General features: G+C 43.6%; 1 protein-coding gene across 1 annotated transcript in view; it reads left to right on the top strand.

The window, feature by feature from the left end:
- The first annotated feature begins 264 nt into the window (after positions 1 to 264).
- The window catches only part of CTNNA3 (catenin alpha 3), a 1165030-nt gene continuing 1139007 nt past the window's right edge, over positions 265 to 26287 (top strand). Inside the window, exons 1-2 of the mRNA XM_084845397.1 lie at positions 265 to 360; positions 14060 to 14252. Of these exons, the coding sequence (XP_084701523.1) occupies positions 265 to 360; positions 14060 to 14252 (289 nt within the window). The remainder of the gene's footprint in view (positions 361 to 14059; positions 14253 to 26287) is intronic.

The following is a 26287-nucleotide window of genomic DNA, read 5'->3' as shown; positions in this document are numbered from 1 at the left end:
CACCTGATCTGATCATGAGCTGCTGTTTCATTGCAGTGATTTCATTGCAGTATCCTGCTATCAGTATTTCTATGTACAGGTACAGCTGCATGTATTCAGAACCCTGATACACATGATTTGTCTTTTCCTTGTCCTGGCCTTCTCCTTGCTGCCTTGTCCTCTCAATCCTCCTTTAGACTGCAAACGTCTTGGAGAAAGCCCACATCTTTTGTAAAATTGATGGCTATGACATAACCAATTATTATCTTTTTGCTCACAGGTAAAATGGCAGCAGCAGTCCCACACATGAAAATTGATCCAGGGAATCTGAAGATTCAGACACGTACTGTGGAAAAGCTGCTGGAACCCCTCATAATTCAGGTAGATTAGGACAAGAAAAAGAGTGTTATGGAATTATAAAATGAAACAAGGCAAACTTTACTTTGAGATGGTTCATGTGATACCTTGCACAACATGACATGATGCTGAAATGGCACTTTGTAAGAACCATCGCACATTCTCTGGCTTTAAAAAATAAATAAATTGGTATCTCAAAAATGCACAAATGGGGTTGTAAATTTCATCATTTTTATAATTATCATTGTTATCATAGAATAGTAGGGTTGGAAGGGGCCTACAAGGCCATCGAGTCCAGCCCCCTACTCAATGCAGGAATCCAAGTCAGAGCATCCCTGACAGCTGTCCAGCCTCGTCTTGAATGCCTCCAGTGTGGGAGAGCCCACTACCTCCCTAGGTCATTGGTTCCATTGTCATATTGCTCTAACAGTCAGGAAGCTTTTCCTGATGTTCAGCTGGAATCCGGCTTCCTGTAACTTGAGTCCATTCTTCCATGTCCTGCACTCTGGAATGATTGAGAAGAGATCCTGGCCTTCCTGTCTGTGACAATCTTTCAAGTACTGAAGAGCACTATCATATCTCCCCTCAGTCTTCTCTTCTCAAGGCTTAACATGCCCAGTTCTTTCAGTCTCTCTTCATAGGGCTTTGTTTCCAGTCCCCTGATCATCTTTGTTGCCCTCCTCTGAACCCTCTCCAGTTGGTCTGCATCTTTCTTAAAGTGTGGTGCCCAGAACTGGACACAGTACTCCAGATGAGGCCTAACCACTGCTGAGTAGAGGGGAACTAGTACTTCCCGGGATTTGGAAGCTATGCTTCTATTAATGCAGCCCAAAACAGCATTTGCCTTTTTTGCAGCCACATCACATTGTTGGCTCATATTCAGCTTGTGATCGACAACAATTCCAAGATCCTTCTCGCCTGTAGTGTGGTTGAGCCACGTATTCCCCATCTTGTAACTGTGCATTTGGTTTCTTTTTCCTAGGTGCAGAACTTGGCATTTATCCCTATTAAATGTCATTCTGTTGTTTTCTGCCCTGCGCTCCAGTCTATCAAGATCACTTTGAATTTTGTTTCTGTCTTCCAAAGTAGTAGCTATCCTGCCCAATTTTGTGTCATCTGCAAATTTGATCAGCATTCCTTGCACCTCCTCCTCCAAGTCATTAATAAAAATGTTGAAGAGCACTGGGCCCAGGACTGAGCCCTGCGGTACCCCACTCGTTACCTCTCCCCAGTTTGAGAAGATCCCATTGATAAGTACTCTTTGAGTCCGATTCTGTAGCCAACTGTGGATCCACTGGATTGTTGTTTCATCTAGACCACTTTGAGCTAGTTTGCTCATCAGGATATCATGGGGCACTTTGTCGAAAGCTTTGCTGAAGTTGAGGTATATTATGTCTACAGCATTCCCACAGTCGACAAGGGAGGTTACTTGATCAAAAAATGAGATCAGATTCATCCGGCAGGATTTGTTCTTGACAAATCCATGTTGGCTTCGAGTAATCACGGCATTGTTTTCAAGGTGCTTACAGATGAATTGCTTTATCATCTGCTCCAGAATTTTCCCAGGGACTGATGTCAGACTGACTGGTCTGTGGTTCCCAGGTTCCTCCTTTTTACCCTTTTTGAAGACAGGGACAACATTAGCCCTCCTCCAGTCATCTGGCACTTCACTCATCCTCCATGATTTCTCAAAGAGAATAGACAGTGGTTCTGAGAGTTCTTCTGCCAGTTCCTTTATTACTCTAGGATGCAGTTCATCTGGCCCTGGAGATTTGAACTCATTCAAAGTAGGGATGGTGGAGAATTTCTCCCCGAATCTTCGGGAGGCCGAATGCCAATGCATTCAGCCCCCCGAAATTGGTGGGGAAATTCTCCGCTGCCCCCCCTCCCCCCCGGGATGGGACTTACCGTGGCCGAATGTCCCTCTCGGCGGTGGGTCCCGGCGGCGGTTCAGCGGCGTTTCGTCGGGGGCGGTGGCGGTGGCCGGTCTCCCGACCGGCTGCTGCCGCCGCCATTGCAAAAAAAAAAAAGTAAAGTAAAAAAAACCCCCAAAACCACACCCGTGATAGGCTACGTAACAATTTACATAGCCTATCACGGCTAGATTTCCAAAGTCAGCCGTGATAGGCTATGTAAATCGTCACGTAGCCTATCACGGGTGACTTTGAAAAAAAAAAAAAGCACGTACGCAAATGGCGGCGGCCCATGGGCGCCGCCATTTGTGTTCCTTATTTTGGCACGTCTAGTCTACGTAAAGATTTACGTAGACTATGGCGAAAATAAGGGAACGCTATTTGCGTTGCCCTTATTTTCGCCGTAGTCTACGTAAATCTTTACGTAGACTAGACGTGTCAAAATAAGGAACGCAAATGGTGGTCCCCATGGGAGCCGCCATTTGCGTATGCGCTTTTTTTCCCCTCAAAGTCACCCGTGATAGGCTACGTGACGATTTACATAGCCTATCATGGCTGACTTTGGAAATCTAGTCGTGATAGGCTACGTAAATCGTTACGTAGCCTATCACGTGTGTGTGTGTTTTTACTTTTTTTTTCGCGGCCGGGTAGACGGGGCGCTTCTACCCGGCCTGAATTTTGCCGGCGAGGGATGGGGTGCCTCCCCCCCGGCCTGAATTTCGGCCGGGCGAGGCGGGGCGCCTCCCCCCCTTGCCTGAACTTCGGGGGGAGAACCAAAGTGCCTCCCCCCCACCGTGAAGCAATCTTCGAGAACAGGTAAGGGACTTTCGTCCATCCCTAAATTTCAAAGTAATTAGGTGTTCCTTGACCATATGCCTATCGATCTCAAGCTGCAATCCTGCCCCTTCAGCCTGTACTTCGCCTTTGTCAGTGGGGTCATAGACCCTCTTTTGGGAGAAGACTGAGCCAAAGTAGGAATTGAGCATCTCTGCCTTTTCTTTGTCACCTGTTATCATTTTGCCATCCTTATTTAATAGCTGAACCACCATTTCCTTCCTCTGTCTTTTACTATGCACATAGTAGACTCCGACCACCAGGTTCCTTTTATTCTTTGCTCCTTTTATTTTGATCCAGATGCTCTCGATGGGGCTACTAAGCTCATCCTCCTGTATTTCTGTGCAGAGATATGTATTTTTCACATATAGTGCAACCCCACCTCCCTTTCTGTTCCTCCTGTTCTTTTTGAACAAGTTATATCCTTCAATTGCTGTATTCCAGTCATGAGAGTCATCCCACCAAGTCTCAGTTACACCTAACAAGTCATAATTTCCCTCCTGTATTAAGAGTTCAAGTTCATTCTGTTTGTTTCCCATACTCTGGGCATTAGTATATAGACATCGAATACCATGTGCTTCATAGTCTGGCTTTCTTCCTACATGTGTCTGAAGACTATTATTGGGTACTATTAGAGCTTTTCTCTCCATTGCAGTGCATGAGCCTACGTCCATTGTTACCCCCAACTTTACATCTCCCTTCCCCATAGGATTCAGTTTAAAGCCCTCCTGATATAGTTCTTCATGCTGTGGCCAAACACATTCTTCCCAGCCTTTGTGAGGTGCAACCCATCCCTTGCCAACAGCCCATCTTCCAGGAAGTATAGCCTGTGGTCCCAGAATCCAAATCTCTCTCGTTGGCACCACCTTCATAGCCAGTCATTCACCTGGAGTATTTTTCGTTCCCTTTCTATCTCTCTTCTAACTACTGGAAGGATAGATGAGAAAACTATCTGGGCCCCAAAGTTCTTGAGTTTCCTCCCCAAAGCTTCAAAGTCTGACGTGATTTCTTTGTAGCTCCACTTGGCGGTATCATTTATTCCCACATGGATGAGAAGAAAGGGATACCTGTCACTGGGCTTTATGAGTGCAGGCAACCTTTCAGTCACGTCTCTAATCCATCCTCCGGGGAGACAACATACCTGGCGAGTCCATGGGTCTTCGCAACATACTTGGGTCTTGATCCCACGCAGCAAGGAGTCTCCCACTACTACCACTCTTCTCTTCTTCTTGTTGTAGGCCTGGTTTTCATTGCCTCTGTTTGACTGACCTTCAGCCTCTTGCTCACTCTTATGTTGGTTCCCCTGTGATTCTTCCTCTGCAGGCTGTCCTCCAGTCTCATCCTCAAGTACCTGGAATCGGTTCCACAGCTCCACTGCTTCCACTGGTGCAGAGTGGCGTCTAGTTCTTCTGCTCCTAACTGTCACCCTTTTCCAAGGAGTATCCTCTACTCCATTTTTCCTCACCTCAGCATTTCCCACTTCTGCCTCAGCTTGCTGTTGCTCTTCAAGCTTCTGGTCTTCCTTTGCTGCTGTAGTTCCCCCATTCTGTCCAAGAACTCTTCATGTTCTTTTATTCCCTGGAGGGTCGACAGTCGCTGCTCCAGTCCACTTACTTTTTCTTCCAGCAGCGTGATCAACTTGCACTTGTTGCAAGCGTAGGCCATGTTGTTCTCAGGCAAGAAAACAAACATTGCACACACCTTGCAGGTCATCACCGCTGGAGAGTCTTGTCCTCCCATAGCCTCTTTTCCCTTTTTGTGTCTAGCTTTGTGATTGCTCTAGACTAGCCTGTGCCTGCTCTCTACTCACTAGAGGTTAAAAGCAGAGTCCCACTGGTGTGGAAGTGTGTGTTACAAGACAAATAAATGAAAAAAAAAAGTTTGTTAAAAAAGAAAAAAAAATGTTAGGGGCCTCCCCCTTGACCTCCCCTTGTTGGTGTTGGTCTTTCACAAGTGCATACTTAACACTGTCAGATATATGTAGTCTTGCCTGGTCAATTTTTTGGTATGTTACCTACTCCACTTCAGCACTCCCTTTGGCATCTGAAACATAAAAGGAACCTGACAAGGCAAGTTTACATGTATCGGCGGCCATAAGTGTGCACATGAGAAAGACCAACAAAAATAGTTTTAAAAATTACTATGTCCCCATTTGCACTTTTGTGAGGCACCAAATCTCTCTCTCTCTCTCTCTCTCTCTCTCTCTCTCTCAGGGAATGAAAAGGGGGTAGCAATTGGAATGGGGAGGGGGAGACAAGACAGATTTTGCTGCGAATTCCCTGGTATATGTGCTGGGGCCAGCTGGAAGCCTGAGGGGACGGAGGGGGAGAACAAACTATGGCAAGCCAGTTGTCTGTTGGGCATACCATGTGTTGTTCTGAGAACAACCAACCTGACTTGTGACCTATATATTATGGTTATATGTCCACCATGAGGTACGAACTGGAAGGAGGAGAGAGAAAGGTGGCACTACACTGTTTTCTAGTCGTCGTTGTCATCAGCTGTTTTCTGTTAAGAACAGTGCAAGGGCTTGAAGGCAGTGGTGCCATCATGGCAGAAGTCCAGAGCCCCACTCAGCCGAATGAGCAGCCCCCCCCCCCAATGCAGCAGGGCTGGCTTTGCACATTTTAAAGAAAGTGAAGTAATACACAGTATCACCCAAAGAGGGTTCCCTGTAAGACCATGAAGTCCAAATTACCTAACTGCACCACTGCTTGGAGGGACGCAAAAACTTACTACAGAGTGAGCTGTGGGAGACCCCAGTCTAACCTATGCATAAAGATTGAACTGGTATGTGAAGAAAAGACTGGATGGAAGATCCAGTGTAATTTTTGCACTTCTCTGTGTATGATGACTGCAAGAAGACTATGCAGACATGTCCAGATTATGCCATAGGGTTGAATCCAATGATAGTCTAATTTAAGTCCCATTCATTTCAGTTGATCTGCTCTAGATAGGACTGACATTGGATACAATCCATAATCTGCAAAGGTGTCAGAAGTATGGGCAGACGAGACGTACATTTTGTAGTGGACAGGCCCTTTGGTTTGGGTGTTGGGGCTAGGTAAGATGTTTCCTTCAGATGAATTCCAGCTGTTTAGTTGCGGTAACAGAGTAGAAACCCCCGTTTTGATGGCCAGCAACCTGAAATGCACCTGGAATGTGCAAAGCTTGTCCCCAGAGCTCTCTGTAAAATTTCTACAGTTTTATATTGTTTATACCATATGATGCCAAGAAAGCAGAATATCCTACAGTGCGATATAAATTATTACTTCCACATATAACGGACTTCAAATTTCAGTTTAATCTTTGTGGTAATTGCTAAGTTGCCCAATTATGCCACTCTCCAAGTTAAAGATGAATTTATTCATAAATCTTTAGTCTTCTACATATTCCTTAGTGTTCTCTTAAAGGCTTGATTTATCTTGAACCTAAAGCTTTCTCTGTCGTGTAGGTAAATCAGCCAGTTTGCATGGGTGCCTAGCCTATGATATATATCAGACAATCTGATCCCATTTATTCCATATGATAACTTTCACAGCAGCATCTATTTGCAGTAAATTCTTTCAGTTGACTACATGTTTCCCCAGTAATTGCATTTTTGTAATTATTGTCACCATACGCATATGCACTTTATCACTTTTTAAATTCTCACTTGGCCAAGAGATGAAAATTGTAGTCTTTATTTTTTTGCAGAGTTGCACTTCTTTCTTCACTTTATTGGGGATCTGTGAATATGATCCAGTTTGCTAGATCCAGCCCAGATAATTCCCTCTTACTTCGTAGGTTAAAGAAAGGTGTTTTTTTTTTAAGCTGTTGGTCATCTCTTTTGTTTTATTCACCAGTACTATAAAGTTGACTAATTACTGTTGACTTTTTAAATGGGTTGTGACCTACTGGGCACATTTTGCATTTGTTGTAAAGGGGATTTCCAGTAAAATTATAAACCTCTAAAATGGGCTAACATAAAGAGCTACACTACATTTCAAGTGGCCAGTGGCTCAGACAATAAGGATGCTTACATTGCTCTTTCCTCTACCTAGCCATACTGAGTTAGAGACGTCTCTTTGAGAATTAGCAAACTAAATAATATTGTCAGTAGAACCAGGGTAAATAGCTCCACTGGTGTGTTATATCTCCAGTCCCTGCAGGTCAATTTGACCTGTCTGGCTTCCAGAAATGTGAAGGCACCCCAGCTTTCCTTACAGGGAGCCTCTTGGATGGGGCTCCCAGGCAGTTGCCCAACCAGGCAGCAATCAGGCTGAAAGCTGCTGAACTTTAACAGTGCAACATCTTGACCTCCCTTGTTGGGTTAATATTTTTATAGGTATAAAATATTTATGTATTTATTTAATAGCATTTTTTATCCTGCCCTTCAGCCAAGAAGGCTCCCAGAGCAGCTGACAAAGATAAGAAATAAGCCAATACCTACCCATAGGTTTGCAGTCTAAAAGACACAACACAAAAGGAAAGGGGATTGGGAGGGAGGAGGAAAAAAGCAAATTGAGGCACTAGATTCTTTGAAGCATGATTCACTGGGAACTTCTTTTGCACAAGTTTGATTCATTTCAATAGCTGTTGCACAATTCCAATTCATTCTGGTGGGAATTATGATGCAGAAATTCCTGGGGTGTGTTTCCACTGGCGATTTACTCCAGCCTGGCTGCATGTTGGGGTTGCATGGTTTACATGACATCGTGGCCATCCAGCAGGCGTCCCGGAGTTTATCATGGAAAAAACAGTTCTCCTGAGACTGGTTATAGTCCGACTTTTCCTCTTTACTTCAGGTCGGTCACGGTCCTGTTGGGGTATGTTCCATCACCCTTACTTGAGTTGGTATCATAGTCCTCCCCATGGGGCATGTAACCCTGCCCATGGGGGTGTATTGCTCACCTGCCTGTGACATCATTGACCCAACCCTTTACCGCCCTGTTTTCTGGAAGTTTCAATGCCGTTTTGGAGCAGGATGCTGAGGGACCAACTTTTAAAAAATAAATTGAAAATAAGCGCAAGATCACTAGTGTGTATAAGCGTGCTATTCTGGGCAAGCAAGTATTCCCACTACAGCCTGAAAATCAGGTTTATCGCAGGTCGCTTCCCCAGAACTACATGCGGGGAGGATCCATGGCTAATATTCCTTTGTGTCCTTTGGTCCCATTTTGCAAGCTTCATAGTTCAGCTTTTCGTATATTACATGCTAAGGCACGTACCCTCCATGTCAGTATCGCTCTATCACGAAATGGCACTAACATGCATTTGCACTATCATGTGATAGCACAGTAGTGCATTAGTTCAGTGGCGGCTGCTGACTCCTGTTGTAGTCAATGAGGTTTATCCCTGAAAATGCACTATCATACATTTGCGCTATTGCACAATAGTGCATTTATTTAGAGGTGCCTGTTAATGCAGTGGCCTGGTATTTAGAGGGAAAGGGAAAAAAAATGGGTGGCATGGGGCATGGTCTGAGAAGTCTACTCAGAAGTAAATCCCATTGTGGTCAATGAAGCTTGTTCCCGAGATTGCCATTAAGAGGAGTAGAGCCTTGGGGGGGGGAGCCTCTCCTATTGGTTGAGCAGCCCCTGCCAGTCTGGTGACATTCACTTCCAATCCCCCCACCCCACCTGGAAGTATGTTTCCATCAGGGCTTTGTAATGGTGCAGTGCAGTCATTCGTGGAGCCATGCCAATTTCATGAAAACTCCGGTATTCCTTCGTTTGCTTTGCCCTTCCGTTTTTGTGGAAACATGGCCTTGGTGGATTGTGCCCATGGTAGTTTTACCACTAAAATCTGAACCACACTGAATTCTAGTGCAAGAGCCACAATTAGCCAAGTTTTTATGTCCCCCACCCGTTTGTTTTTCATTTTAAACCTTGATGAAATTGTTGCAGGTCCTTTTCTTTGCAACTTACTGCAACTGAGTGAGGCATACTCCTCTCTCTCTACATTTTTTGGGCTTTTTGATGGATGTGTGAATAGCAGTCTGTTTCACTGATGTTCACTTCTTCTCTTGTCCTGAGGGTTCTTATATGATATGTTCTCTCTTGCCCTGAAAGATTGTCATTAGTAGTAAGAAATCAGCAGTGGAATTGTACAGAAAGAGGGAGGGGCCAGCCAGGCAGAGATCAATATGTCTGTTACCCTTGAATGGAAACATGCCTATAGAACTGCAGTGAGGGGAGTAGGGCCACTCTCATTGTTTTTATGGGTATGCTTTCATTGCCCCAAAACAAGAAGGTGAGATTTGGCCGCAAATGCTGGGCCATCCAAACTACTGGTCTTTGGCCTGCCTTTTGGCTACCTGTCAACTGCCTGCCTACTTTCTGCTGTCTTGTCAGTTTATCGAGGGCCATTGTCAAATGGTTGACATAATTTGAGCAGCTGCTGAGTGGCCATTGCTGATCCCTGACTTGCCCCACAGAAGCAGACACTGCTACCTTCTTTCATTCTCTGGGTGGCAGGGAATTGACTTCCCCTGAAAGGGTTCATCTTCAGTCCTTCCCTCCTCAGTGCCATGTTGCTGAGGCGTGTGGCTCCTCCTTCCCCTGCCCCTCTACCAGACAGATAGAAGGCAGGCAACAGTGCTGCCACCGCTGTTGGTTTGCCTTTCATAACGGACAGCCAAGCAACAGTGGCTGCCAGGGGCAGCAGCTGCTGCTACCAGCCAGAGAGGAAGGGCAGGTAAGCCAAGGGCAGCTGCTGCTTCTAGCCGTCATTGTAGGCTGTCCTACTTCACAGAGGACAGTCCTCTGTTCTGGAGAGCTGTCAGAGGACAGTCCTCAATTTGAAGAGGTCCTTTGTTTGGTGGGCTGTCCAGTCCAAGTCTGGTTTAAAGGCAAATAACTGTAAGAAGGGAGAGCAGCCGCCACCATCAGTTAGCACTGGTCAGGTCACATAATTGGTTTTCTCCACTGTGGTAAGATGTACTGCATTTCTATTGAAATTATAGTTATTATTCCTAAATTTGCATCTAAACATATAAATTAGCATGTGCAAATGTTATGTAAATTTCCCCCTCTGTTTGGGTGATGCATTTCTTCTCTTTTGTCAGTGCATGGCAATGCAGTGACAATTGTGGCTGGGAGCAGCAGCCACCTCTCGCTCACCTGCTCTTTTGCTCTGGGCGGTGGCAGCCTCAGCTGCTGCTAGGTAGCTGCCATCCCTGGCCCCCTTTCTGTGGTGGGGAACAACAACAACAGGTGCTGCTGCTGCTCTCACCTTCCCCATCCAACAGAGGAAGGCGGAGGAGAGGAACCACCACTCCAGGTGGCAAAGCAGACGAAGAGAGCCAATCCTTCCAGAAGGGGGGAGACAAAGGAATCCCTGTAGTTTGCCGGGGGGGGGGTGTCTCACCAGATAGCATCTTGCTAAGCCCCCCTCAAAGCTTGGAGTTAGCTCTGTGGTTGTGCAAGATACTTGCGTACTCTTGGACCTGAGTACCTGACAATAGCCAAGGGAAGCATTAACATTTAATGCTTCACAGGATCCAAAGAAGTGAAACTGAACTTCCCTTCAATGGCTGAGCCTGATCATCCCCATTAAGCACGCGGTTGAAGCCTTGAACTTGCAGGAGTTCATTTTAATTTGTCTCTAAAAGAATATTTTCTGAAAAATGAACTCAGTAGTTGTGGGGGTAGAGAAAGGAGTAGGATGTCTTTAAAATGCAGATGGAGAGATTATCACCATTCCTTATCCACATAAACACAACAAGCTGAAAGGGAAATGCTTGAAACTATGAAATGCAAAACGGGAAATGCAGAAACATGGACTGTGAAGCAACTAAAACTTAGAGAAGTAATACTGAAGGCACATTTTTTAAATGTGGAAAAGAATAGCGAAGTGTAGATAATCCTGTTTTAGAAAGCATTTTATAAATGCTTTAAGGGAGCAATCCTTTGGCCCCTAGACAGCTTCTGGGTTGTCATAGGATGCTGCAGATCTCCTCTGCACCTGTAGACAGAATGGAGGAGGACAACCAGTCATGGATCTTCCCTTCCCTACGCCCTTCCCACTCCCCACTCCCAGCCACCAAGGAAAACCTCTCTAAGAAATCAGAGAGGGAAAAAAGGGGGCATGCTGGTGGGAGGGGAGAGGAGGGGTTGGCATACTCAGTATCCTGTGACCTCTCCAGTCCCTTCTTTGCCCACCAAGAGGGGTCAGCTAGACAGACTCAGAGCCCTGGCTAGCTGCTTTTTGTATTTTAAATGGAGGAATGCCTCTGTCCTCCTCTCGCCCTGCCTGGCTCTTGCTGGCAGGGCATAGGATAAGCAGAGGGCTCTGAACTCAGACCCCTCTGGCTATCAGGAGAACAACCCATAGGATTGCACCTTTAGTTATTTGAATACTGAAATGCTTTTTTGGAGCTTCAGGGTAGGGATGGCTGTTGCGAGGAAATCTGGCCCTTTTGGGGCTTGTCGGAGTTCATCTGTGAGCCGAGCCATAGGCTTTCCCCCCAAATCCGGGAACTTAATCAGGTCCCCCACCCCCCACTAAAGTACAATTTCCCTGGGTTCTCCAACATGGCACCCATGGGCACCATTTGTACAAATTGTGGTCATATTTTTTTTGCAAATTTTGGCTATAAATTGCACATATTTGCATAATTTGCACAAATTATGCTGGCAATTTGCACAAATTATGCAAATTTGTGCAATTTAAGCCAAAATGTGTTGTTCCTAATTTACAGGCATAATTTGTGCAAATTATGCACATTTGCACACATTGTTTTTATGCAAAAAAATTATGGAAATTCCGCCAGCTGGCCTGGCTTGTTGTGCAGTGAGTCAGGCCAGCTGGTGGAAGAAGGCACAGAGTCCAGGGGCCGAGCCAGCGAAAGCTCATTGAGCTCCACCCTCCCAACTAGATTCCTCTGCCATCCCTAGGGATGGCAGACAATTCCGCCACGGAATCCGTGGCGCAACGGCCTCCCGCCCCCCCACGTAATCCCCCAGGATGGAACTTACCTGGATTCAGCGATGGCGGTGGTTCCGGCGGCGGATTCGGCGGCAGCGGTGGATTCGGCGGCTGGTCTCCTGGCCGGCCGTGGCTGGGCTGCTGCGGCCGCCATTGCCATCTTTGCAGCTGTGATAGGCTATGTAAGAATTTACATAGCCTATCACAGCCAACCCCCCGCCCCAAAGCCCAGCGTATGCAAATGGTGGTGGCTATGGCGGCCGCCATTCGCGTTCCCTATTTTTCGCCATTCTAGCCTATGTAAATATTTATGTAGGCAATTATGGCGAAAGAAAGGGAACCACAAATAGCGCCCACTACGCTATTTGCGGTTCCCTTTTTTCCCGCTGTAATTGCCTACATAAATATTTACGTAGGCTAGAGCGGCAAAAAATAGGGAACGCAAATGGCGGCCGCCGTAGCCACCGCCATTTGCGTACGCCGTTTTTTTTGGGGGGGGGCATGCCGTGATAGGCTACATGAATTCTTATGTAGCCTATCACAGCAGCCTGGAAGGACGCAAATGGCATCTGCTGTGTCCGCAGCAGCCCGTCCGTGGCCAGAAGTCTGGCTGCGGACGATCCTGGCCTGGCTGACTGCTCCGCGGAGCCGCCACGGAGTAGAGCCGGCCAGGCAGGATTCCGGGGGGTAGGACTGGATCACCTCCCCCCCGTTGAGGATTCCGGGGGGAGGGACGGAGCGCCTCCCCTCCCCCCAGTGGATGCCCCGACCGGAACCAGGTAAGGGATTCGTACATCCCTAGTCATCCCTACTTCATAGTTTATTTACCATGAACAAGTGAACATAAAAATCATTTTATTTTGATTTTTAAAAGGTATACAATGTATTTCCATTTTATTAAACTTTCAAGGTGGCTAAAATAATTTAAACCACCAAAACAAAACAACTCCCCCAGAAAGCATAAGCTCACAGACTGTCCAAATTTGCAATCTACCAATGGCCTTGATTAAAAAAAAAAGAACAATTTTGATCTGATGCCTAAAAGATGCCAAATGAAGGCACCTGAAGAACATTCTTTAAACGAGTTACCACAGCAGAAAAGGCCCTGTTCCCACTGCGTGTCACCAAGTTACAGGCCAGGAATTGGGCTTCCAAACATGATCTTAACTAACAGGCAGTTTCATGCAGGAGAAGGTGGCCCTTCAGTTAGTCTCAGGCCATTCATGGCTTCGTAGCTCAAAACTAGTACTTTTAATTGTATCTGGAAACTAACTGGAGGCCCATAGAGATCTTTCAACACTGGGGAAATATGATGACCACAATGAGAACTGGTTAACAACTGAGCTGCCATGTTTGGTACCAGCTATAGCTTCTGAACACTTTTCATCGACATCCACATGTACAGTAGACTGCAGAAATCAAACCTGGACATTATCAAAGCATGGGTAATTGTGGCAAGATTGTGTTTTTCCAACAAGAAGCTGCATCTGGCTTGTCAAATGAAGTTGTTAAAAAGTGCTTTGGGGATCTGGATGTTGCCTGCGTATCCATATGCAAAGTTAGATATAAAAGCATCACCAAACTTCAAATCTCATGCATGAATAGAAGTGCAACCCCTTCCAAAACAGATCAAATACCATTCTCAGTACCATCTATCTGGAAGCACCTTAGACCTTTTTAGTACTGCTGAAATACTGCTTTTGCACAAAAGTGGAATTATAACTGCATGTCCACACCATGTCTAATAAAGGATTTTATCTTCATTGCAATTTTAAGACCGTTGTCTTACCCTCTACAAATATTGCCTGTGTGAGAAGGTTTTTTGTAACATCTTGAAAACTGTGTTTAATTCTGAGCTAACTTTTAAATTCACCATGTGTTGGATATGCCAGCATTATGTGCTTAGGTCACAGACCATATATATTCCCTATTCATTGGCCCTTAAGAACTTCATTTGTCACTGGTATCTGGGCTCATTATTTTATTGTTATTTTACGCTGAAAGATGTAACCTGTTTAACTGCAGCTGGAGCACTGAAGTTACTGTAACGTTTTGTATGTTTTTAGGTTACCACATTAGTGAATTGCCCTCAAAACCCTTCTAACAAGAAAAAAGGATGTTCCAAACGAGCCCGTGTTATCCTTGCTTCTGTGGAAGAAGCTACTTGGAACTTACTGGACAAAGGAGAGAAAATTGCTAAGGAGGCGCCTGTGTTTATGGAGGAACTTAATGCTGCACTTCATGATGTTCGCAAAGAAAGTAAGCCTGCAGTTACTATGACAATACTGTAGCTATTTCAAGGAGCAGATGCATATTTTACCCCCAAAGTGCATTTTTGAATGTGACCTATGAATTTTTTTTTTCATGATCAGTATTCCTTGTTCTTAAAATTGCAAAGAATCACCACAGCTTGGAATGACAGGTACCTGCCTATACTGAAACTTGTTCATCAAACTATCTATCTGGCTTCATGCTCTTCTTCACTTAGCCAGAGCTATTGGCAAATCAGATTTGCCCTGTGAAATGGAAGGCAACCTTCCACTCAGGAGATGTTTGTGTATCTCTGTGTCTGAGAGAGAGGGATGCATTAACTGGAACTGAATTTGTGTGTGTAGGGAGCATATCAATTCCAGGGAACCCTATGGGTCAAACAGGAGAGTAGACTGTGGGTAAGTCTGCAGGCACAGATCAGTTTTGGATCAAGAACTAATCTTGATTTTAAAATATATTTTGTAGTTTTTAGGGATGAAAAAGGCTTCCCACTCCTGTTCTGTTATTGTCTCCTAAAAACAGCCAACTTAATATGTTTTAACAGTTCAATGCTTGTCTAAGTGTTCTATCTATGTATCTATCTATCTATCTATCTATCTATCTATCTATCTATCTATCATCTATCATCTCTCTCTCTCTCTCTCTCTCTCTATCTATCTGCAGTGTGTATGTGAGACTGTGTTTTATGAAACATCAATATATAAAACAGAAGAATTGACCTTGTCTTTCAAAAGATCTGACTGAATATATTTTTCCTATGAATACTAATCTTTTCTTGAAAATCTGGCTTCTGTACAGACAAGGCATAATTAATGCACAACCACTTTTCAATGGCAAAGGAAACTGAGTGACTAAATGGGCTCATTACATTCTATGTAAAGTTTGATGCTTTATTCCCAAGGTGTCTTTGATAATTTAACTGGATAAAGCGGCACCAGTAACATGTTGAACGACAGTTGGATGTCCCGCTAGTAGAAGTGAATGTCATCAACCCCACAGATGCTGCTCAGCCAATGAGAGAGGCTTGCTCCCACCCCTCTTCATGCTCCACTGCTCAGGGAAGTTTAATGGAAGAGATGAGTAATGTCAGATAATTTACCCTACATCTCTCCCCCTTGCACCCACCAACTGTGAACCAGCAATACTGAAGCTCGGAGACAGACCGACGGGTGGGCAGACAGGAGGCGCCTAGATCCTGCGTGGAGGTAAAGGGCTGGAATTGCCTCTCTCTGCTACTGCTCTGGAGTCAGCGGCTGCTGCTGCTGTCGCCTCCGCTTCCCCAACCCGAACTAAGCCACCTCCTCCTTCCCACAAGCACACAGGAAAATCACACACACAAAGGACTATTCTGAAGGGGAGACATAAATGAATCAGCGGCTGCTATCTGTGAATGGTAAAAGCGAACTGCTGCGTTAGTCTGAAGGGGTGACCTGATGCAATTCCGTTTTGGAGGAGGTTTGTTTCCAGCTCTGTCTGTGCTCCCTTGCTGTACTGGCCGCCCTTTCTCCTTCCCTTCTGGGTATTCCTTAGTTGCAGTGTATTGTGCCACTGAAAAGTTGTAGGTGTATCACGGTAACGTGACTGCGAAATACCATGGCTGCAGGCTCCTGCTACTGGCCACCTTTTCTCCTTCAGCTCTGTGTATTCTTTATTGTGCACGACATATAAACGGGCTACTCCAGTATTGTGAATGAAACAGCAGTATTGCTATTATGAATGGGAAAAGGAGGCTACTTATTGTGAAAGCCCTACTGCAAATGGGGAAAAAGAGGGAATGGGTGGAGGGGCAACCCCACCCCTGGACCATATCACTTGCAGGTCACAGACGCATGCCTAGGATTTAATGTGAGGGGACGGAGCACACTGCTGTGGAACTGATCCAGAACTGCATTTAAGAAAAACAACGGAGTAAAAGGACTTTCCGAAAATGCGCGTTTTCAGGACAGATGCTGTGGGATGGTGGCGGATTGGCAACAACGTCATCTGTTGCAAATGACCCCAATGTGCTCTATCACGGCATTAAATCAGCTGTGTAGATTGGCCTCAGGAGGCTGATTTTACATGCTTCCTGTGGTGTCACCCTATTAATGTGTAATAGCTCACCACACTAACAGGTGGATTTGTAGCTGGCTGATGGACCATACCCAAAGAGTGCTCATGGATGGCTCCTTCTCACCCTAGTGAGGAGTGCCACAGAATTCTGTCCTGTGTTGTTCAACATTTTTATAAATGATTTAGATGAAAGATGAACCAAACTGGGAGGGATAATATATTTAGAAGACAGAAACAGGAATCGAGATGATCTTGATAGGATAGAGAACTGGGTCAAAACTAACAAAATGAATTTCAGCAAAGAGAAGTGTTAAGTTCTGCACTTAGGTAGGAAAATTCAGATCCACAAATATAGGATATATAAACCTGGCTTGACAGAAGTACATGTGAAAAGGACCTAGGAGTTCTAGTAGAGCACAGGCTAAACATGAGGGAGCAGGCTAATGCAATTCTAGGATGCATTAACAGGAGTATAGTGTCCAGATTAGAAGAAGCCATGGTACCACTCTATTCTGCTTTGGTCAGGCCTTGCCTGTAGTACTGTGTCCAGTTCTCGTCTCTGCAGCTTAAGAAAGATACTGACAAACTGAAACAATGTGTTCAAAGAGGAGGGTAACAAAGATGAGGGGCCAGGAGACCAAGTCATATAAAGAAAGGTTGAAGGATCTGAGTATGTTTAACCTGGGGAAGAGACAATTAAGATATGATACAATAGCCATCTTCAGATATTTGAAGGGCTTTCACATACATGATGAGGCAACATTGTTTTTTTGTTACTCCAGAGGGTAGGACCCAAACCAACGGGTTCAAATTATAAGAAAAGGGGTTTCAACTCAGCATTAGGAAATATTTTTTGAAGGTATAAGCTGTTTGACAATGGAACAGATTGCCTTAGAAGGTGGTGGACTCTCCTTCATTAGAATTCTCAAAGATGATCTTGTCCAACCCTCAGCCTCTGCTTATAAACCTCTAATGAAGGAGAGTCCACCACCTTCTAAGGCAATCTGTTCCATTGTCAAACAGCTCATACCTTCAAAAAATCAACTTTGTGATTCTGTAAGAGACTGGGGCTGGGACCTTGGGTTATGTATTTACATTGCAATGTGGAGTGAAATTTGATGTTAATCTACCATCCACTATCCTAGATACGATTATGTTACAGGGCTTGTGACTCGTGTGTGCTTTATTTGTTTTCAAGAATGCTTTCAAACTGATTGGGAGGAAATATAGTGTGGTTTGAACAGAAAAGATTAACTGTCAGCTTTAATTCTACAAAGCTGTAAGAAGGATCACTCGTTTTAGTCTGCCTGTGTACTATCCATCATAGTATAGCAGAACTTATAATTTTGTATTGATAGACAATCTAAACATATTTTCAGACTTTCACTTTGCTTATTGACTATGGGCCAGAACTTGACTGCCAAAAATAAAATCTTCATGAAGCTAATTACATACATCTCATGCATTTTAATGGGATTGTTGTCAGGGTTACCTTCTATCATTATGGAAAGAAAGACAGAGTAATAAAGTCCAGCATCACAGCAGCTGTAAATGTTCAAGCTAACTTTAAGTGGATGGAGAACTGCTGCAACATACAATCTAGTTTTGAAAATGCTACAGTTGCTTGATGTCCTTATAGACAGGGGGTTGCACTAGGTGATTTTTGAAGTCCCTTGCAACTCTATGATTCTAGACTCTCACAGATCTACATGGATATTTGGCTTATAGTATGCTGTCCAAAGATTTACTTCACTTCTGGGTGAAGTTACGTTCTGATGATGTGGAATGTCTCACATTATTTTGAGTCTTTGGGAATGATGCTCATTTCTGTGATCCTTAATCGACACTCTTCACATGTTGGAAGAACAGAAGGAAGGGTAGAGTAGGGATACAACCATGGATCATCATCACTGGGTCCTTGCATTGGTGCTGACCATGATAAAAACCTGGAATTCGCTTCCTACTCAGGAGCCACTTTAATTGCTAACCTGGATGTCATGAAACTGATCCTTGAGTGATTCTGTGTTCAGTTCTTTTCTGCCATGTGAAGTCAAGGAGTATAGCAAAATATATGTAGTAATAACTAGCTATCAGAATGGTGGCTCTAAGGCACTTCTTTGATCCCTAGGGAACACAGATTTTGACTTGGGTTTTTCTCATTATTCTGGCACTGGGCTGATCTACACTTAAGAGGTTTTTTTTGCTTCCAATGAGGTTTCACTGCCTGTCTTTCACACTACGCAGTACCCGCCTTGAATTGGAACCGGAATTTCCTGCTTCTGTGCTCCTGCTTTCAGTACCCTGATATCCCAGTATTTCCCCTTAATGTGCTCTGATTTTCTGCCTTTGCTACCATATCGGGTCATAGTCCCCTCCCCTGCCTGTCCATATATGATGGCGAAGCTTCAAATCTTCAAATTTTTGAATTGTCGAAGATCATGCCAGAATTAGAGGGGAAAAAAAATCATGGAGAAACCATGATTCTTCAAAGATAATGCCTTAATTAAAAAAAAAATCCCAAGTGGGGGATAGGAGGGGTAAAACTTAGTCTCATTTGAAGGGATAGAACAACCCCCTGCTCAATGCAGGAAGCCTGATTCCCAGGCGGTCGCCTATCCAACTACTGACCGGGGCCGACCCTGCTTAGCTTCCAAGATCAGACAAACATGCGCACATCCAGCCCTTTGCTTGTTGCTGAGGAAACATTAAGTCCTGAGGAAGCTATGCGATCAATAGCCGGAAGATGACATGGGGCCGTCGAGAGCTGTGAGCGTGGTGAGCATGGAATCAAAGAAACAGGAAGAGTTTCTGATCCTCCAATGAGAGCTTCAATCTTTAAGAGCAGGAAAACAGAACAGCGCTCGAGTGTGAACCGAGCTCGCGCATTCGATGAAGCACCACAATGGGGAAAATGGGTGAGTGTGGATAATCACGTTTTAATGCAAGAGCGTTTAACCCGACAGGACACTGAATTCATTGTGATGGCAGGCGCAATGTAGATCGGCCCACTGAAAATATATTTCTGAAGACCCCTTTGAACTTTTTTTATTTAACATCTGTTTAACCTTATGAATGTGCAAGTTGCTGTAAAACAACTTAGAGGTAACAGAGTAAACAATGCTTATAAAGGGATTGGACAGAGTTTGATGAATGAATGTGAAAGATGAGTTGCAGAGAGAAAAGCTAGTTAGAAGTGAATGATACAAAATAAGGGTGCATTCAGTTGCCCTATTTGTGCAAAACCTTTTATTTCAAAAACAAAATTCTAGGGGTGTGCACCAATGTCAAGGTTCAGTTCAGACTCTGATTTGATAGTTTAGAAAACAGCCAGATTTGGCTCAGACCGATATGGATGATGCCTGATTTGATTTGGGTCCAAATTGCAATTCAGAAATCCAAATCTCAGTGCCTCCCATTGACTACCATTGGAAAGCCACAATTGGCTATAACGTTTTGTTCTGTCTGCTGGAATTGGATGGAATTGGTCTGTTGGAATTGAGGCATAGTAACACCTTATGAGGGGATTAAGCCTCCCAAATTTCAGACAAATAGGTGCGGGTGGTTTGTGCTATATGCCTTTACATTGTGTGTGTGTGTGTGTGTTTAAGGGAACTGCCAATGACCTTTTTATTTCCAGCAGAATTGGATGGAATTTGCAGGGATAGTTGTCCCTTCTGAGGGGATCAAGAAGGTTGCCAATTTCAGATAAATAAGAGGAGCCTTTACAGTTTGGTGTTGTTGTTTTCTTAAAAAAGGATGTGCTTATTCCCCTACATTTTTGGTGACAATTGTTATGAAAACAACATACAGAATTGAAGTGGCCTTAATTAAGAAACCTGCAGAATTTCAGAAGCACATGGGCTAGGGAGTTAATGATGGATGGAAACAGCTTAAGACTTTGTTTTCAGTTGGCATCAATGTCACAGAAAATGCAATAGGACATGGGGGAATTATAGATGTGGAGCATACTGTGGCAAAGGCAGAAGGACTTGGACATTAAGCATTCTCCAAGCAAGCACCCACTGCTACAACCTCCCAGGTCCCACAGACTCTACCAAAACTCCTTTAACATTCCTGATCTTGGGGCAGAGAACTAGCAAAGAGACTGGAACACTGGATCAGCCCTGTGATATATTACTTCCCTGGAGAGCTCTGGTAAAACCATTCACTGTGAATAGAAGCTTGAGCTTCCAGTCACAAAACTACACCTCTTCTCCTCACCATGGTGTTTTTCCTGTATGGAGATCTTGTGGGAGAAATGTATCAATTTTTGGAGATACACTGTGTCTCTGTGTCCCTCCAAATTTAAATTACTAATGAATCTTCAGGAGTGTTCAGACTACTTCGGACAGATTTGGGAGTTGTCTGAATCAGCTCAGTTTGGATTTTGTCCAGATTCAAAGCACAACCCTCAACATTCCACATAAAGTTTGTTCCAGATACAGTTGATCTGCTGGACCAAAATCTCATATTGTCTCACTTCCAGACTAAATCCCTGGCTAGTCCACAATCTAAGAACTTGGATTCTTTATGATCCCGTTTAAAGGTTCCTCTCCTTTTTTCAGCAAACTGTATCAAAATTGGAATTACGCTAGAAATGTTTCGGAGCCAATTGCAATTGCACAAATTCAACTTCATCAAACACAATGCTGTGCATTTTAAGAAATGTATGGAGGTCTGGAACAACAAGGGACAATGTGAAGCAAAATTAAAAGTGATGGAAGCACTGGTACAGTCACACTTTAGGTTTATCTGTTGACATGTCAGACATTAATTGTGAACGAAATAGGAGTTGGGATTGCAGGACAAGAGACTGATGGCTAGGTGAGAGAGTGGGAAGAGAGATGGCTAGGTAAGAGAGTGGGTGACAGAGGCAGAAGGAACAGCATGGCAAAAGGTGGGAATGAGAAAAAAGGAGAAGTGAGAATTTGTGTGGAAAATTAAGTTGGGAGTAAAAGGAGACAGAGGGAATGGTAGAAATCCTTAAGGAAAAAGAGATCATGAGGAACCTATATTCAGAGCTATACATGGGCTGCCATGACCCAAATTCCTTCCTAATGGTCCTAAACTCTTACCAATTCATTTAAAAAATCACATGGATTATATTGCTGGTGATCTTTGGAGTTCACTTCTGAGGCCTGTGTATACAGAAATGCTAGTGCTTTATGCTTACTTAGTGATGCTAAATTAGAAAGTGATTTTTTTATTCTTCCATTAATGAAATGCTTCCCTATAACCACAGCCCCTGAAAAAAAGCTTCATTGCAGGATTTCATATTCTATGATTCTGTGTATGGGATAATTTGAGGGAAAAAAATCTTAACACAAAGAAGGAAATATTTTTACAGTGAAGGCTTTAAACTATTAATATAAAGCAACTATTTAATTAACAGCTTGTTATTGAGGCTGATATTTAATTATTGTAAAATCTGGACAGCGATGTAATGTATTCCTAGGATAATAATTTGTGCATTTCTTCCCCTTCCCTCCTCCTCCAGACAGGAGTGGTTCAGGCATAGCTCAAATGCTTGGTATCTATTTCCATTACTTACAGCCTATATATGGTCTTGGAGACAACAGCTGCAGCTTGTATTATTTCCATCTATTGCCTTGTCAGTGTTGCCTGCAGTTAGTTGCTATCACATCTCAAGTGAACTCTTAGATAAATGTTAACTCACAAATACCATAATCACTTAGGAACAAATATAGGATACTTCAGATACTGTTTGTTTTTGATCCAAAAGGAAACCAGAAGATACGGGTATGACATTTTTAATTTGCTGGTGGCAGTTTCTTGTATCAGGAAAAGGTATACAAGCCAACATTCCCTGACTGTGACTGTGGTATGTAACTGCAAACAGTTCATATTGTTTGGTTTGGGACTCCCTCTTGTCCCACCACTAGTGCCCAAGCATAATTTCTCTGGAATTATAATTTCAAATTATAAAATTGTATCCCCCCCCCCCTGAAAGGGTTTGAAGGAATGGTGGATTGATAGGTATCTTTTAACTTATTTTATTCCCCTTTGTTGAAGCTCTTTACTCTTCTGATGTCCTCATATCTGTACAGAGAGAGATGTGGTAGTATGGCATGTATGTATATTAACTATACACAACTGCACTAACAAATGACCTCCAGGCATTGCTCCCTGTACTTGGGATCTTGTGTCAGTTTTTCTGTGCACTCTGGAGACTGGAGGCCTAACTCCTTCACTCACATATGTTCTGGTGCCTGTAATCCTTAACAGCTGGACCGGCCCCCAGTGTTCTTAATTATTATGGTGCTTATCCCTCCTTGTGTTGCCACACCCTGCTGACTCCTCCTGTCTGGGTACATAGGGAAATAGGATGCCTGCTTACACATTGCCAAAAAAGAAAAAAAATGCATAACCAAAAAAGAGGACAAAAGTGGACCGTGATTTGCATAAAATGCGCACGCATAGAGATTTAGAAATAATTGCTAGAATTTAAATAGAAACACAGGACATCTCACCATAGTGGGGAAGACTGTGACCAGGTGACCTGTGTGGTTGCTGTGTGATTGCTCCAAGAGTTATCTGTGAATAGGTAACTTCAAGGCCCCTGCTTTCCCAGCTTCGTATGGTGCTTTGTCTGTAAACTGGACTTGGACTAGACAGCCCTTCCAATAGGGGGCACCTTTAAATAGAGGACAGTTATCTGTAAAGTAGGACACATGGCCACTCTGTTCAGGAACTATGGGACCCTGGGACTTGTAGCTGTTTAGAGAACATGTAACATTGGGAGGCATACTTCTGTCTAGGGTTTCCTGTACAAAGTCTCTTTTCTAGGGAAGGGTTTGCACTGGCAGCTCAATGTTTGGGATGTTGTGTGTTCTGTTCTACTTCTGATTGGCTCTTCTAAATTTCACAAGATCTTACAAGGTCTGGGCACCAGTTATAGATACAGGGAAATAAGTTTCCATAAACATCGTTAAGCATGATCTGCAATATAGCCTCAATTATTTTCTCATGGTAATGGGCTTGCCTGACTTCCAGGCTCAGGTAAAGTTCTCCCTTACCAGGGCTGGCACAAGACATTTTGCTATCTGAGGTGGAACAGGAAATGTCACCCCTCACCCATCTAAGTCAAGATGCATAGTACCCAAAGCTGTGCATGTTATTTTGGCACATGAGGCAGAAAATCCCACAAGCACCTCCCCACATCTCTAGCAGAAAAAGTACAATAACAACAAATTAAATAACTATTTACTGCCTGAGGCAGCTGCCCTACTCTGCCTCATGGGAGGACCGCCCCTGTCCCCCACCATGTTTGGGCTTTGTGGCTTATAGGACAAGGGATTCTGAAATATGGGGTCATGGTGTCCTAATGTTCTGCCAAAATATTTTGAGTGCTTCAACAAGGATGCCAGTGGTTGAAAAGCCTAACTAGAAAAGTTCTACATCAGGAATGGGAAGAGTAGGCTGGGTCAGGAGGAAGCGCTGGCTGTGATCCAAACAGCTGTCCAATGCACACACACGGGCTTGTGCATATATAGTAGGCCTTTTGATGGCTTTCTGTCAACCCCTGCCCACCCATCTGCCCCACATTGCATTCCAAACAGCTTTTGAGACTCTCTCAAGTTTTAAAAATGGTTTGTTGCATGGCATTTGGGGACCTCTGTTAGGGTAACGGTGTGGATCAAAGTCAAAATTCTGTTTGTGGGTCCTTCTAAAAAACAACAACATTGGGAATTTATAGCATTAGGCCAGAATACCCCACCAACAAAACAATAGAGAGACTGTTCTTGGGACCTATTGTGTAACAACTCTGCTATAACAATGGACAGCATTCCGGCTAGCACTTCATGTGGCATGTACATTGATGACACATTATTATTACTATTATGAGTAAAGTAGTAGTATTTCACTGCTGTATCTACTGCTGGAGATGCACCATATTTCATGAGCCCTTCGTCAGTGCAAGAAAATATGGGTTAGTCACAACATTTGTCTGGATGAATTGCACATTAAGGTTATATCAGCTGGGGCTGGCCATACTATGAAGCAAGGTGAAATAGGCACTCAGGCTCAGATTAGAGGAGGTGCTATTTCCTTCCTCCAGTCTCCCTTTTTGTGCCATTAAAAAAATGGAACAGGGGCAAGTTTAATTTTAACTTCTCAGGTATAAAAAATGTCTGAATCAAACACTGATGCCAGGAGATAACAAGATCAGTTAAGGTGCTTGCAGCTTAATCAGTTAAAACTAACATTATTGTGGAATAGAACTGAGAGTGAAAAATAAAAAATGAAAATAGAACAAAGTTGGAAGAACTAACTACTATCTGTTGGAGTTAAACAGACACTAAAAAAACTGAAGCCCAGTGTAACTCCTTATTGCTTTTAATTTAATTGGGAAATTATTCATTCAACAAGGCCCCAATTGCAGGAAAGCAATAAAAAAGCAGCTTGGCCTAAGAGATGAAAGAGACACCTGTGACTTTGTTTTAGCAATAGGCAGAGAATGGAAAGTGAAAAGGGAAGCTGCTGTTACAACCCAGACATGATGTCACATACTACACTGTGGAGTTTCTAGTTCTTCTGACTCTCTGTGAATTAAAAGGCCTATTAGTGACTGAGGGACAATTAGATGTGATGTTAATTGTGTGAATGCAATTAACGGGCATGTTTTTGGTTATATAAACAGCACCTGTGGGGAAGCCTGAGGAGGGGAAATTTAATTTTCTTTGTCTGCCATGTTCCTGACATAAAATGTCTCTGTGAAGTTGCTATTTGCATTCAAAGGGAAGTTTCTGATGTTTGTGAGGAATGTGGGAGGGAAAAAAGAGTTAACTCCTCCTCCCCACAGTCCTGAAGTCCCCATGACTTTTAACTTTATATCTAGTTGGGGCCTAAGAATGAAAATCAGGGTCAGGAGGATTCCAGTAATTATGAACCATCAGGAAGGTCAACAGGCTTTCAGATACACCCTGTATCAAAAGGAACAGCTGATGAAACCTGCTCTTTTTATCATTACAGTATGCTGCAAGGTAAAGTGGCAGTACAACATAAACCAAAAAACTGTGGGCAGCATACCAGTGAATTAGTTTGAAACACAAAAGTAGATAGAGGGCACTTTTAAGTAAGTATACAACCACATCCTTAGTATAGCCAGTCACATTCAGCATCTCAGTTTTAATGTTTATGTCTTCTCTGGAAATTCTTCAGTTGGCAAACTGTGCAGTTCCTTGTTGCTAATATTGCTCAGGAACTTTAGAATTGCCAACCTAAGGGTTTCGGAGTGGGTTGCAGTTTTCCTGGCAGAAGGAACACAGCTTTTATAACTCTTCGTGGGAGTAGATATGAATGTCCGCTACTTTCAGCTTAGCTTTCTGAGAGTGGCAGCTAAAAACAGATGTCTAGAGGGAAGGCAAGATGAGGGCCAGAAAAAGCAAGGGAGGAAATAGAATGAAGTCTATAGTTCTAGGCATAGTTATGTGGAAGCAAGTTTCACTGAAATTAATGGAAGTTACTTTCTGGTCAAGTAAATAGGTTTAGAACTGGTGTGAGATAGATACAGGGACAGGGGAAGAAGACAGAAGTGGGAAAACCTTTGTGGAGAGGTTAGGAAAAAAGTTTGGTGTGGATTCAGATGACTTGTTTTCGCACAGTGATTAGAAATACTATTTGACAGTTCAGCTGTTTTCTCTAATCACCAAACATTTTATTATTGTATGAACAAAGTACGTGTTAACTGGAGTCAAGGTGGCTTGTGATAAGCCTCCCACATGTTAACCACCATGTAAACTGGAAATTTTATTTCACTTTTTGAAATAATTCTTTTTGTAAGAATGGAGTAAGCTGTAAGGAGTCCTATTTGTTAAAAATAATCGGTTACTCACCCGTTATAGTGTTGGTTTTATGTATTTATTAAAAAATATATGCTATCCCTTGGTATCAGTATTTCCAAGACAGCTTATGAGCTACATCACCCCGGAAAACAATACAAACCTTGA

The sequence above is a fragment of the Heloderma suspectum genome, chromosome 3, assembly GCF_057233095.1.
Source record: "Heloderma suspectum isolate Gila_16-S chromosome 3, 16-S_ref, whole genome shotgun sequence".
NCBI classification, from domain to species: Eukaryota; Metazoa; Chordata; class Lepidosauria; order Squamata; family Helodermatidae; genus Heloderma; species Heloderma suspectum.
This window is presented reverse-complemented; position numbering and strand designations above follow the sequence as displayed.